This window comes from Oncorhynchus nerka, linkage group LG3 (assembly GCF_034236695.1).
Source record: "Oncorhynchus nerka isolate Pitt River linkage group LG3, Oner_Uvic_2.0, whole genome shotgun sequence".
In the NCBI taxonomy this organism is placed as follows: Eukaryota; Metazoa; Chordata; class Actinopteri; order Salmoniformes; family Salmonidae; genus Oncorhynchus; species Oncorhynchus nerka.
In genome coordinates this window covers 15,990,800-16,004,163 of record NC_088398.1, presented here as the reverse complement: position 1 = coordinate 16,004,163, position 13,364 = coordinate 15,990,800, and the positions used below count along the sequence as shown (strand labels likewise).

Below are 13,364 nucleotides of genomic sequence, written 5' to 3'. Positions count from 1 at the left end.
ATTTGTCCATACTCTCACTCAGACCAATTATTGCAGTGTTATGAATGTGCAAATGAAAACTATCCAGCTTTAAGGCCAAATATATTTATAGACAAATGAATAAATTGCATTAGTCTGAGTGGGTGTGATCAATCAATTATCCTTTTTTAATCAAGCAAGCATATAGTTCATAAAGTAACATCAATTCTAACATATTACCATATGAACTCACACAGTCAAAGCATGTTTCCCCAAAAGAATACCATATTGTAATTGATCAAATGGCCAGCACACCCATGGGGCTACCCAGCTTCACTTTCTGACATATACACCATTCATCTCAGCTTTAGTCTTTTGGGATCCTGCTTCTTTACAACTAAGAAGTAGTAGAAGTCATCTACTTTAGGGAGCAAAAAACATGAAAATGTGTTGTGTGCCTAACTATGCATTTATATTAAGACAGCTTAGCTAGAGGCATTGGCATTGCGGTGTACCCATCAATTCCCTCTTGCTATCTGGTGCATATTTACATACTTTATAAGAACAAGATACACAATTTTCAAGGTTTGCAATAAATCTGCAATGTTATTGATGAACATTCTCTGTAGACCCAAACCATCCACAGTTCTGGTCCTGCCCAAAGACCTCCATCACATTCTCCACAACCGTTTCTGTGCTCCCTACTACCAGCCCTCCTGCCAACCTCACCACGTTTCCCACCCCATTCCCACACCTCCACGCCAGCTTCCCCATTCCCCCACCCACTGCCTTCACCTGCCCTCCCATCTCAGACACCACCGACCCCACAAACCCCCCACCCTGCTCCCACGCCTGGTCCCCGACCACCCTGGACACCCACCAGGCACTGTCCGCAATCCCCCTGAATATGCCCACCCCATCCCAGGCCAGGGTGCCCACCCCTGTGACCCCGTCCTGGCAGCTGGTGAACAGGGAGCCCACCAGTGGGGCTGTAATGCAATACAGGGTAGAGAAGCACATCTCCCCCACACCAAGTATCAGGCCTGTGACTGAGCCGACCCCAGAAACCAGGTCAGACGCCATGTTGTAGAACACAGAAAGGATGTCGCCTGGCAGGGCAGACAGGACCCCCAGGTCTTCCTGTAGGACAAAGGCCACCTAGGCGAGGAGAGGAGATATGTTCTGTTACAAGATATTGTCTGTTATAACAGAAACATATTTTTGTGATCAGAAATATAAAAGGATATGGATCCATCATGTGTTATTGTTTTTACCATCGAGGATCACTTTGGAAACGAGCGTTTTAATTAATACTTTCAAGTGATATCCTCTGAGTCCACCTTGTACATGTTGTTTAATATGTCTGTCCCAAAATAAATTCAATTCAATTCAATCACAGTATTGCATTCCATCATTAATCACCTGTCCAGGGATCCCAATGAGTGTGGAGACTACAGGGCGTAGAGGGGCCATGAGCAGGGAGACAGAGGAGGTGATGATATACACCAGAGGGTTGCTGGACGACTCTGTGTCCGACTCAGAGGCCAGTGTCTCGTTGTCCACTGAAGGAGTGATGAGAGGTTCTGTGTCGGCAGGTAGTGCCTCTATGCTTCGGTCAGTAGTCTCATCTAGTGTTTCCTCAATGGCGTCTGGCCTTGCGATCGCTCTTTGCTTTTCTACGACTCCGACCATCACATCACTGAGCAGTGTCACTATGTCTCCCTCCGTTTCCCCATTTGCTTCTCCGCAACCCTCTGAAAATAGATCTGTCACTCCAATCATGTGTTCCAGCTCCTTAACACTCACCACCCTCTCCCCTCCCCCTGTCTCTTTCACTACCCCCACACTGAACCCATTCTGTCCCTCTGGACCAGCACAGCACACTGCAGACCATTGCACCCCAGCCTCACACCCCCCATCCCCACTTTCCTCCATCCCGGACCCCAGCCTGAGCCCTGTGGCTCCTGTCAGGACGTAGAGCTGGCCCCCTGTGGAGCCACACTGGGGCAGGACGCTGCTTTGGATCAGCTCTCTGGCCAGGGAGCCCCACTGGTGGAGGGGAGAGTCAGAATGAGCTTGGGGTTTACCCCCCACCACATCCCCTTGGAGCAGGGCTGGGGTCATCACCTGGGACCCTTCGTCCTCTTTCTCCTCCCCTATGGCATCCTCTTCCTCCTTCTCTGTCTAGGAGATAGGTTGCAATTAGTATTAACATCATGATAAATTAATGTTTGGCCCTTATTTGGGTAAAGCCTACTGTGCATTACAGTACATTTAGTGTCAATGCAGTTTGTAAATAGAGGAGGACGTCTTTTACTCAGGTGTCATGGCAGAAATAATATGCCATGCAGACCATTCTAGTCTTGTGAGTGTTAGGGAGCTTGTCTCCTGACAGACATCTGAGTCAAATATCAAACTGTTGTTCACATTCATCTTTCTGTTCACTCTGACTTGTTTTAACAAGGCCAGGTTTGCATTGAATGTTGATATCAACAGTAAGTTGACTGCCTCTACAGGACGAGAGTTTCCTTTCACTAAAACATTATTGTACTACAGCTGGAGGAAAAGAGTCGTATACTGTTGGTTTGATCATGTCCGCTATAACTTGTGTGATTGTGTTGAGAATGTACACTAAACTGTACAAGGTAGTGCTTACGCAGTCCATGCATGACAATGATTCCACTGTTTCCACATAATAGAAATAAAATAATCCTCCCTTACCCCCCATCCTTGGCTGAGATGAAAGGCAGAGTAAACAGCTGCGTCACAGGTCGGGTGGTAGAGCGTGGCGAACGACTGTCCCCCTGGCAGCCTGTGACAGAGGGGGGTCAGGAGGGGCCCCCCACCTACAGAGAAGCCCAGGGGAGGGATCTGTCTGTAGAAGCTCTGTCTGCAGAGGGAGAAGCCTGGGTCTGGTTCTGATAGTGCCGTGACTGGTAGAGACAGCTCCAGAGTCAGAGTCAGCCCCAGCCAGACCCACCCTGCAGTACTGACACTGACACCAGCAGGACACCACCGCAGCAGCAGCATGGTGAACTCAGCAAACCCACACACTCACAGAGAGAAGCTGGTAAATAATCCAGAGGTTTGTGCTGTATCTACGCAGATGGGAGAGGATAATGGCCGGTAGCTAGGGTTGACAGCCAGGGAATATCTGGTATGCCGTTCTTCTATCCCCTTCTCAATCTCTCCCTTCTTTTTTCTCTTCCACCCTGTCAGCGTCTCCACCCATGTCTTTCTCCTTGGACTGTGTGTGCTGTGCTGTCTGTGTCTGGGCACAGTCTTGCTTACACTCTGCTTCTCCCTCCCTCATTGACAAGCTCACTCTCCCTCCCTCCCTCCCTCACACACACACATTCTCCCTCTAGCTACACCTCTACATGGCTCTCCCTCCCTCCTTCCTCTCTTTCATAGATATTTTTGGTTACACCTTTACCTCTCATTACTGTTAGGTACACACAGCAGACCCACACCCAGTAACCGGTTCCTATTACCTGTAAGTCTGCATTCCCAAACAATGTTTCCACAAGGTTTGGCTGTCTGATTGACAGCTCAATGGCTAATTGTCTCTGGTAAAACACACACCTCTTAGAAAGTGCTGACTTTATTTTAGCCGAGTGCTTATGCATGCACTATTAAGGTGCACAGTGAAACCACAGCGGTATATTTTACAGCAGTGGCCTAGTGTTGAATATCACACAGTATATCTATCCCACCACCAATGTTCCAAAATAGATTCTATTGACTGAATTACATTTTCTCTACTATAAAGACAAAATTATTTTAGATTTTGTGTTTCAGTGGCCACTTGGTTTGGTAAAGCTGAGGGAAATGTATCCACTCTCAAATTGATAGGAGTCATCCAATTCAATCCATCGCAACCTCTGTGAGATGACGAGAGGAAAGACGAGAGCATAATAATTAAGCTCTTCACCTATGTGAACTCTGACATAGGGGGTCACAAACCAGATTTGTCCTGCTACGTGTTATGACTGGGATCACATGGAGTCTTCAGTGCACCCTTGGGCCTGACAGTCAGGTAGGAGAATTCCTTTTATGGGTTAGGCTACACATCAATGCACATCTGAGGGAGATTAGGCTAATAGTTTGACGTGTATTTTCCACCAAGAAAAATCTTTATCAGTGCATAATTCCTTTTCCGACAGTGTCACACTGTTCCTTATTATATTCACAGACACAGTTATTAGTCTGTAGCAAAGACACTCATTATTTCCTTTGTCTGTAGATTTAGGTTGTTTGGATGCATTCCATACTAACAGCTGCATGGCTTTTGGGTGTGATAGTTTTGGGTTGGGCTATATGCTGCGTTCATAACCAAGTGGGAAGATACTAATTACCAGTTGTCAAGTCGTAAATAACAGTTGGATGCATTCTTAACTCGTTGAGAAACGCTGACTGGCTAATGGCCAACAATCGGTGTCAACCATAAACTAAAAGTACAGTTATAATGCTTGTAAAAAATTACATTTAACTGCCGAAAATGCTGTTATCGAGGTAATTTCCTTAGTAGGTGACGTCAAGAGGTCAGCATGTGCGAGAAGTAAGAGCTCAGGGATGACAGACGAGTTTCCTACTAGATTTTACGAGTTGAAGGGGCGTTCATGTGGATTTTTTCCAGTTGTAAGAGGTAAAAACCACCTTCCCATTTGGTTATGAACACAGCATAAAAAGCTTTTGTCTCCAGGCACAGCCAATTTCGGAAACAGTTGTTTTGAGTAAAAGCGCAGTACTGCATGTCTGTGCAGCACATACTATACACTATACTACCAGTCCATTAGGCTTTCAACAACAACTACCACAGTCATCTGAAATGTTACCACTTTAATGCAATTTAATTTTTTTAAGTCATTGGTAGAAAACATAACGTCTCCATTATCTCCAACAGAAAATGTATTATTTGACAGTTTCCCATAAAAAGGTAGGTGCTACATGTATGCAGTCCTGTAGCTGTCCATGCCGTCAATACCAGTTCTTCCATGACTTGTATAACAGTAGAAGGCAGTAAAATGACATTAAAGGAGCCAATTAGTGACATTATTATGACAGGTCACATTGCTTAGAGAGAGATATTGTTGCAGTAACCTGAAGGTCCACTGGGGGGAGCTTGGCGAAGCATTTGACAGTGGGAGGGGTTGAATCCACAGACTCACATTATGGTCTTACACACTCTTTCAAACAATCCTTTACACACACACATTTCACTCGTTGGGGATATCGATGACAAGGTCAGCCTCTTCTCCTTCCCCCCTGTTGTCGTCTCCTCTGTCTGAGTCTCCGTCGCTCTCTCCCTCTGCCGCGTCTCCACTCAGCATCTGCCTGGGCACCCAGTTGAACGAGGCGCTGGATGTGGGAGGGGCAGTCGGGCCCGCTGGGAAGTTGGCTGCTAAAGGGGCCACCACCTAAGTGGAGGGAGGTAAAAGGAAGATGGCATGAGAGATGCAATGGAGAAAGAGAGACGCAGCAAGATGACTTGGACTGAGTCCCAAATGACACCCTGTTTCCTTTATAGTGCACTACTTTTGACCAGAGCTCTATGGGGTAGGAATAGGATTCCATCTGGGATGTGGTTTGTCTACTGAGGAAGAATAACCCTTTAAATGAATGGTCAGTAATTGAAAATGAAAAGAGTCCAGGATATTATGGCAGTACATTACTTCATTGATGATGTCCCAATGTTATGGACCTTCCTATAGCCTACTGTAGGCCTGCACCTAACCTGTCATATGTAGTGCAGTTATACTGTAGAAACACCCTCTTCTAGACCCTAACTCAATAGCCTACGTGCCACATGTCTGTTCCCTCATCTGTGATCTCCTCCTCCTCCCCTTCCCTGATGTCTCTTTCTTGTGTTTGGGCACCTTTATCTCTTTCTTCATTCTCTCAGCTGGTGGAGCCAAATACTCTGGTGGGAAGGGCAACTTCCCATCTCACTCACTCACTCACACACACACACACACACACTATCCAAAACAAACATACACACACATTGTAGGTACAGCCCCGAAAAATCAAACATGATAGATAGCAAAAGATACAGTAAACATATAATAAAACAATATTAATAATGCCCCAAATCAAAACAGTGATTATCATCGGTAATGAGAAAACGATAATGGCAACAATCAATGATGCTCTAGTTATTGATTGTATAGATTCAGTGAGGTGAACGTGATCATAACTCACTGTGTTGAGGTAGGGGGTACTGACGGACGACTTGAGAGGGTTCACTCCAGAACGAGAGAAGAGAGAGAGATGGGAGGATGAAGGAAGGCCTACACCTGGGCTACTTCTTCTCCTGAGAGTTCACAAGAGAGACAGTTGAATAAATGTATTTATTTCACCTTTATTTAACCAGGCCAGTTGAGAACAAGTTCTCATTTACAACTGCGACCTGGCCAAGATAAAGCAAACACAAACAACACAAAGTTACACATAGGATAAACAAACATACAGTCAATAACACAATAGAAGAATATATGTACAGTGTGTACAAATGTAGAAGAGTAAGGAGGTAAAGCAATGAATAGGCCATAGAGGCAAAATAATTACAATTTAGCATTAACACTGGAGAGATAGATGTGCAAGTAGAAATACTGGTGTGCAAAAGAGCAAAAGGATAATTAACAATATGGGGATGAGGTAGTTGGGTGGGCTATTTACAGATTGGCTGTGTACAGGTGCAGTGATCGGTAAGCTGCTCTAACAGCTGATGCTTAAAATTAGAGAGGGAGATTTAAGCCTCCAGCTTCAGTGATTTTTACAATTCGTTCCAGTCATTGGCAGCAGAGAACTGAAAGGAAAGGCAGCCAAAATAAGTGTTGGCTTTGGGGATGTCCAGTGAAATATACATTTACATTTAAGTCATTTAGCAGACGCTCTTATCCAGAGCGACTTACAAATTGGTGCTTTCACCTTATGACATCCAGTGGAACAGCCACTTTACAATAGTGCATCTAGGTCTTTTAAGGGGGGTGAGAAGGATTACTTTATCCTATCCTAGGTATTCCTTAAAGAGGTGGGGTTTCAGGTGTCTCCGGAAGGTGGTGATTGACTCCGCTGTCCTGGCGTCGTGAGGGAGTTTGTTCCACCATTGGGGGGCCAGAGCAGCGAACAGTTTTGACTGGGCTGAGCGGGAACTGTACTTCCTCAGTGGTAGGGAGGCGAGCAGGCCAGAGGTGGATGAACGCAGTGCCCTTGTTTGGGTGTAGGGCCTGATCAGAGCCTGGAGGTACTGAGGTGCCGTTCCCTCACAGCTCCGTAGGCAAGCACCATGGTCTTGTAGCGGATGCGAGCTTCAACTGGAAGCCAGTGGAGAGAGCGGAGGAGCGGGGTGACGTGAGAGAACTTGGGAAGGTTGAACACCAGACGGGCTGCCGCGTTCTGGATGAGTTGTAGGGGTTTAATGGCACAGGCAGGGAGCCCAGCCAACAGCGAGTTGCAGTAATCCAGACGGGAGATGACAAGTGCCTGGATTAGGACCTGCGCCGCTTCCTGTGTGAGGCAGGGTCGTACTCTGCGGATGTTGTAGAGCATGAACCTACAGGAACGGGCCACCGCCTTGATGTTATTTGAGAACGACAGGGTGTTGTCCAGGATCACGCCAAGGTTCTTAGCGCTCTGGGACGAGGACACAATGGAGTTGTCAACCGTGATGGCGAGATCATGGAACGGGCAGTCCTTCCCCGGGAGGAAGAGCAGCTCCGTCTTGCCGAGGTTCAGCTTGAGGTGATGATCCGTCATCCACACTGATATGTCTGCCAGACATGCAGAGATGCGATTCGCCACCTGGTCGTCAGAAGGGGAAAGGAGAAGATTAATTGTGTGTCGTCTGCATAGCAATGATAGGAGAGACCATGTGAGGTTATGACAGAGCCAAGTGACTTGGTGTATAGCGAGAATAGGAGAGGGCCTAGAACAGAGCCCTGGGGGACACCAGTGGTGAGAGCACGTGGTGAGGAGACGGATTCTCGCCACGCCACCTGGTAGGAGCGACCTGTCAGGTAGGACGCAATCCAAGCGTGGGCCGCGCCGGAGATGCCCGACTCGGAGAGGGTGGAGAGGAGGATCTGATGGTTCACAGTATCGAAGGCAGCCGATAGGTCTAGAAGGATGAGAGCAGAGGAGAGAGAGTTAGCTTTAGCAGTGCGGAGCGCCTCCGTGATACAGAGAAGAGCAGTCTCAGTTGAATGACTAGTCTTGAAACCTGACTGATTTGGATCAAGAAGGTCATTCTGAGAGAGATAGCGGGAGAGCTGGCCAAGGACGGCACGTTCAAGAGTTTTGGAGAGAAAAGAAAGAAGGGATACTGGTCTGTAGTTGTTGACATCGGAGGGATCGAGTGTAGGTTTTTCAGAAGGGTGCAACTCTCGCTCTCTTGAAGACGGGAGGGACGTAGCCAGCGGTCAGGGATGAGTTGATGAGCGAGGTGAGGTAAGGGAGAAGGTCACCGGAGATGGTCTGGAGAAGAGAGGAGGGGATAGGGTCAAGCGGGCAGGTTGTTGGGCGGCCGGCCGTCACAAGACGCGAGATGTCATCTGAGAGAGGGGAGAAAGAGGTCAGAGCACAGGGTAGGGCAGTGTGAGCAGAACCAGCGGTGTCGTTTGACTTAGCAAACGAGGATCGGATGTCGTCGACCTTCTTTTCAAAATGGTTGACGAAGTCATCTGCAGAGAGGGAGGAGGGGGAGGGGGAGGAGGATTCAAGAGGGAGGAGAAGGTGGCAAAGAGCTTCCTAGGGTTAGAGGCAGATGCTTGGAATTTAGAGTGGTAGAAAGTGGCTTTAGCAGCAGAGACAGAGGAGGAAAATGTAGAGAGGAGGGAGTGAAAGGATGCCAGGTCCGCAGGGAGGCGAGTTTTCCTCCATTTCCGCTCGGCTGCCCGGAGCCCTGTTCTGTGAGCTCGCAATGAGTCGTCGAGCCACGGAGCGGGAGGGGAGGACCGAGCCGGCCTGGAGGATAGGGGACATAGAGAGTCAAAGGATGCAGAAAGGGAGGAGAGGAGGGTTGAGGAGGCAGAATCAGGAGATAGGTTGGAGAAGGTTTGAGCAGAGGGAAGAGATGATAGGATGGAAGAGGAGAGAGTAGCGGGGGAGAGAGAGCGAAGGTTGGGACGGCGCGATACCATCCGAGTAGGGGCAGTGTGGGAAGTGTTGGATGAGAGCGAGAGGGAAAAGGATACAAGGTAGTGGTCGGAGACTTGGAGGGAGTTGCAATGAGGTTAGTGGAGGAACAGCATCTAGTAAAGATGAGGTCGAGCGTATTGCCTGCCTTGTGAGTAGGGGGGAAGGTGAGAGGGTGAGGTCAAAAGAGGAGAGGAGTGGAAAGAAGGAGGCAGAGAGGAATGAGTCAAAGGTAGACGTGGGGAGGTTAAAGTCGCCCAGAACTGTGAGAGGTGAGCCGTCCTCAGGAAAGGAGCTTATCAAGGCATCAAGCTCATTGATGAACTCTCCGAGGGAACCTGGAGGGCGATAAATGATAAGGATGTTAAGCTTGAAAGGGCTGGTAACTGTGACAGCATGGAATTCAAAGGAGGCGATAGACAGATGGGTAAGGGGAGAAAGAGAGAATGACCACTTGGGAGAGATGAGGATCCCGGTGCCACCACCCCGCTGACCAGAAGCTCTCGGGGTGTGCGAGAGCACGTGGGCGGACGAAGAGAGAGCAGTAGGAGTAGCGGTGTTGTCTGTGGTGATCCATGTTTCCGTCAGTGCCAAGAAGTCGAGGGACTGGAGGGAGGCATAGGCTGAGATGAACTCTGCCTTGTTGGCCGCAGATCGGCAGTTCCAGAGGCTACCGGAGACCTGGAACTCCACGTGGGTCGTGCGCTGGGACCACCAGATTAGGGTGGCCGCGGCCATGCGGTGTGGAGCGTTTGTATGGTCTGTGCAGAGAGGAGAGAACAGGGATAGACAGACACATAGTTGACAGGCTAGAGAAGAGGCTACGCTAATGCAGAGGAGATTGGAATGACAAGTGGACTACACGTCTCGAATGTTCAGAAAGTTAAGCTTACGTAGCAAGAATCTAATTGACTAAAATGATTAAAATGATACAGTACTGCTGAGGTAGGCTAGCTGCGTTGTTGACACTACCCTAATCAAGTCGTTCCGTTGAGTGTGAAATTTCTACAATGAAATATACCTGCTGGAGCACGTGCTACGGGGGTGGGTGCTGCTATGGTGACCAGTGAGCTAAGATAAGGCGGGGCTTTACCTAGCAAAGACTTATAGATGACCTGGAGCCAGTGGGTTTGACGACGAATATGTAGTGAGGGCCAGCCAACAAGAGCATACAGGTCGCAGTGGTGGGTAGTATATGGCGCTTTGGTGACAAAACGGATGGCACTGTGATAGACTACATCCAGTTGCTGAGGAGAGTGTTGGAGACTATTTTGTAAATGACATCGCCAAAGTCAAAGATGGGTAGGATAGTCAATTTTACGAGGGTATGTTTGGCAGCATGATTAAAGGAGGCTTTGTTGCAAAATAGGAAGCCAATTCTAGATTTAATTTTGGATTGGATATGCTTAATGTGAGTCTGGAAGGAGAGTTTACAGTCTAACCAGACACCTAGATATTTGTAGTTGTCCACATATTCTAAGTCAGAACTGTCCAGAGTAGTGATGCTAGATAGGCGGGCAGGTGTGGGAAACAAGCGATTGAAGAGCATGCATTTAGTTTTACTAGCATTTAAAAGCAGTTGGAGGCCATGGTAGGAGGTTTCTATGGCATTGAAGCTAGTTTGGAGATTTGTTAACACAGTGTCCAAAGAAGGGTATACAGAATGGTGTTGTCTGCGTAGAGGTGGATCAGAGAACCACCAGCAGCAAGAGCAACATCATTGATATATACAGAGAAAAGACTCTGTGGCACCCCCATAGACTGCTAGAGATCCGGACAATAGGCCCTCCGATTTGACACACTGAACTCCATCTGAGAAGTAGTTGGTGAACCAGGCGAGGCAGACATTTGAGAAACCAAGGCTATTGAGTCTGCCGATAAGAATGCGGTGATTGACAGAGTCGAAAGCCTTGGCCAGGTCGATGAAGGCGGCTGCACAGTACTGTATTTTATTGATGGCGGTTATGATATCGTTTAGGACTTTGAGCGTGGCTGAGGTGCACCCATGACCAGCTCGGAAACCAGATTGCATAGTGCAGAAGGTACGGTGGGATACGAAATGGTCGGTGCTCTGTTTGTTAACTTGGCTTTCGAAGATTTTAGAAAGGCAGGGCAGGATGGATATAGGTATAATACAGTTCGGGTCTAGAGTGTCTTCCCTTTTGAAGAGGGGGATGTCTGCGGCAGATTTACAATCTTTGGGGATCTCAGACGATACAAAAGAGGTTGAACAGGCTAGTAATAGGGGTTGCAATAATTTTAGAAAGAGAGGGTCCAGATTGTCTAGTCCAGCTGATTTATAGGGATTCAGATTTTGCAGCTCTTTCAGAACATCAGCTGTCTGAATTTGGGTGAAGGAGAAGTGGGGCGGGGCTTGGGCAAGTTGCTGCAGGGGGTGCTGAGCTGTTGGCCGGGGTAGGTGGAAGCCAGGTGGAATGGTAGCCAGGTGGAAAGCATGGCCAGCCGTAGAAAAATGCTTATGGAAAGTATCGATTATCGTAGATTTATCAGTGGTGACAGTGTTTCCTAGCCTCAGTGCAGTGGGCAGCTGGGAGGATGTGCTCTTATTCTCCATGGGCTTTACAGTGTCCAAAAACATTTTGGGACACTGTGCTACAGGATTCAAATTTCTGCTAGCCTTAGCTTTCCTAACTGACTGAGTATATTGTTTCCTGACTTCCCTGAAAAGTTGCTTGTCGCGGGGGCTATTCGATGCTAATGCAGAACGCCACAGGATGTTTTTGTGATGGTCAAGGGCAGTCAGGTCTGGGGTGAACCAAGGGCTATATCTGTTCTTAAATAGTGAGATAGTGAGAATGGCAAAGATGGAGAGAGTGCAGTAATAGAAAGAGTGCAATTTGAAATATTGTCTGTGTTGCTGACATGCTGCATCCTCACTTCTTTCCTCCGTCTCTCTCCCTGGTGCCCTCTCCTTCACTGTTCTCAGAAGAGGCTGTGGCATCAGAATCTGAAACACAACATGACAATCAGACACTGTACATCAACATACTAACATGATCCATACTGAAAATAATCCACAGCAAGGCAGGTAACTGCCTGATCAGTATTGGTTGAGCTATGAAGAAAATAACAGATATTGTGGAGAAGTTAACATTGAGACTTGGTGCTTAAGACCTACCTGAGGAGTCCTCGTCCACCCGCTCGTATTGTAACAATCGGTCCAACAGAAACTGCAAGAGAAGGGAATAGAAGCCCAGGAAAGACCATATTTAACTTTGAACATGCTTGTACAGTATGTGTACACACTCAACAGGGGTGTATTTATTAGTATCACATCATAGTAAAAGGTTTTGCTAATGTGTGACAAATAAATACACCCCATCTGTCCAAACAAAACAAACTTGTAGATTCACTCACCCACCCACCTTTTATCTCTGGACACTCTGAGCAGCTTCTTCTGGGATCTTCTGAGCTCTTCCTGAAAACACTCCTGCTCCTAAACGGAGACAAGTAGCGAAATACAACAGTTCAACTCTGTAAATTACAGTTCCTTGGCCAATAGGTGTTATAATAATAATAGCACGTCATTGACAATTGGATGAAACATTAATACTCACATAAACCATGAATTTCAATTTGCGTTTGAGATTTGTGTAGTTCTGCTTGTAGTCCACCTCCATATCGGCATTTCTGACGCTGTGGTTGAACCGTCAGTGGACCTGCTATAACGGTAGGGAAATTGTTAGTGTCGTGGTTATGTTAGCTATATAACAGCAGCTTGTTGGCTAGCTCACTGCTAGCCTTTCCAGTGCATTATCGTTGTTTTTTAAAAGTATTTAGCCGGAAGCAGAAGAATAGCAACTGAAAACGCTTGCAAGTAGGATAATAAGGAGACGAAACCATGTCATTATAGAGTTAAATAGCTTGAATTAATATGAAAAATCCTCCATACCTCTCGTTTGAATGAATATGTACGACATGCTCTTTGTTTACGTCTGTTCTTCTTCTTCGTTAGGATTTGGTTGTCAGTTCGCGTATACCGCCATCTACTGTACTGGCGTGTGAGGCCATTCACGGCCTACCTACATTACATTCTCGAGTGTACTTTCGTCTTTTGTGTGTGTGTGTGTGTGTGTGTGTGTGTGTGTGTGTGTGTGTGTGTGTGTGCGCGCCATTCTTCTTTTTTAAATTTGTATTAGCGGATTGCAACCAACTGAAATGTACTGGATTGTGAGACTGGGTACAACCTCCCTATTGCGTATTTCTCATGTATTTGTCTTTTCAACCCTTGTATTGTCGCCTACTGG

General features: G+C 47.2%; 2 protein-coding genes across 3 annotated transcripts; both read right to left on the bottom strand.

Annotated features, from left to right (window-relative positions):
- Positions 1-119: 119 nt before the first annotated feature.
- LOC115122533 (uncharacterized) lies at positions 120-3,268 on the bottom strand. Its single transcript, XM_029651745.2, has 3 exons — positions 2,680-3,268; positions 1,381-2,142; positions 120-1,116 (listed from the first exon to the last, which is right to left on the bottom strand). The coding sequence occupies exons 1-3, from the start codon at positions 2,986-2,988 to the stop codon at positions 565-567; spliced, it is 1,623 nt and encodes a 540-aa protein (XP_029507605.1). The 5' UTR covers positions 2,989-3,268; the 3' UTR covers positions 120-564.
- Positions 3,269-4,785: 1,517 nt separating this feature from the next.
- On the bottom strand, positions 4,786-13,079 carry LOC115122528 (INO80 complex subunit E-like). Of its 2 annotated transcripts, none has more exons than XR_003862470.2 (7): positions 13,010-13,079; positions 12,675-12,779; positions 12,483-12,553; positions 12,236-12,287; positions 11,995-12,064; positions 6,163-6,274; positions 4,786-5,378 (listed from the first exon to the last, which is right to left on the bottom strand). XR_003862470.2 is itself a non-coding variant. In XM_029651734.2 (7 exons), coding segments are annotated over exons 2-7 (516 nt in total). In that variant the 5' UTR covers positions 12,677-12,779; positions 13,010-13,079; the 3' UTR covers positions 4,786-5,177. The 2 variants fall into 2 exon arrangements, 1 of the variants encoding a protein (XP_029507594.1); XM_029651734.2 differs by having other exon boundaries at positions 12,475-12,553.
- Between the last annotated feature and the right edge of the window lie 285 nt (positions 13,080-13,364).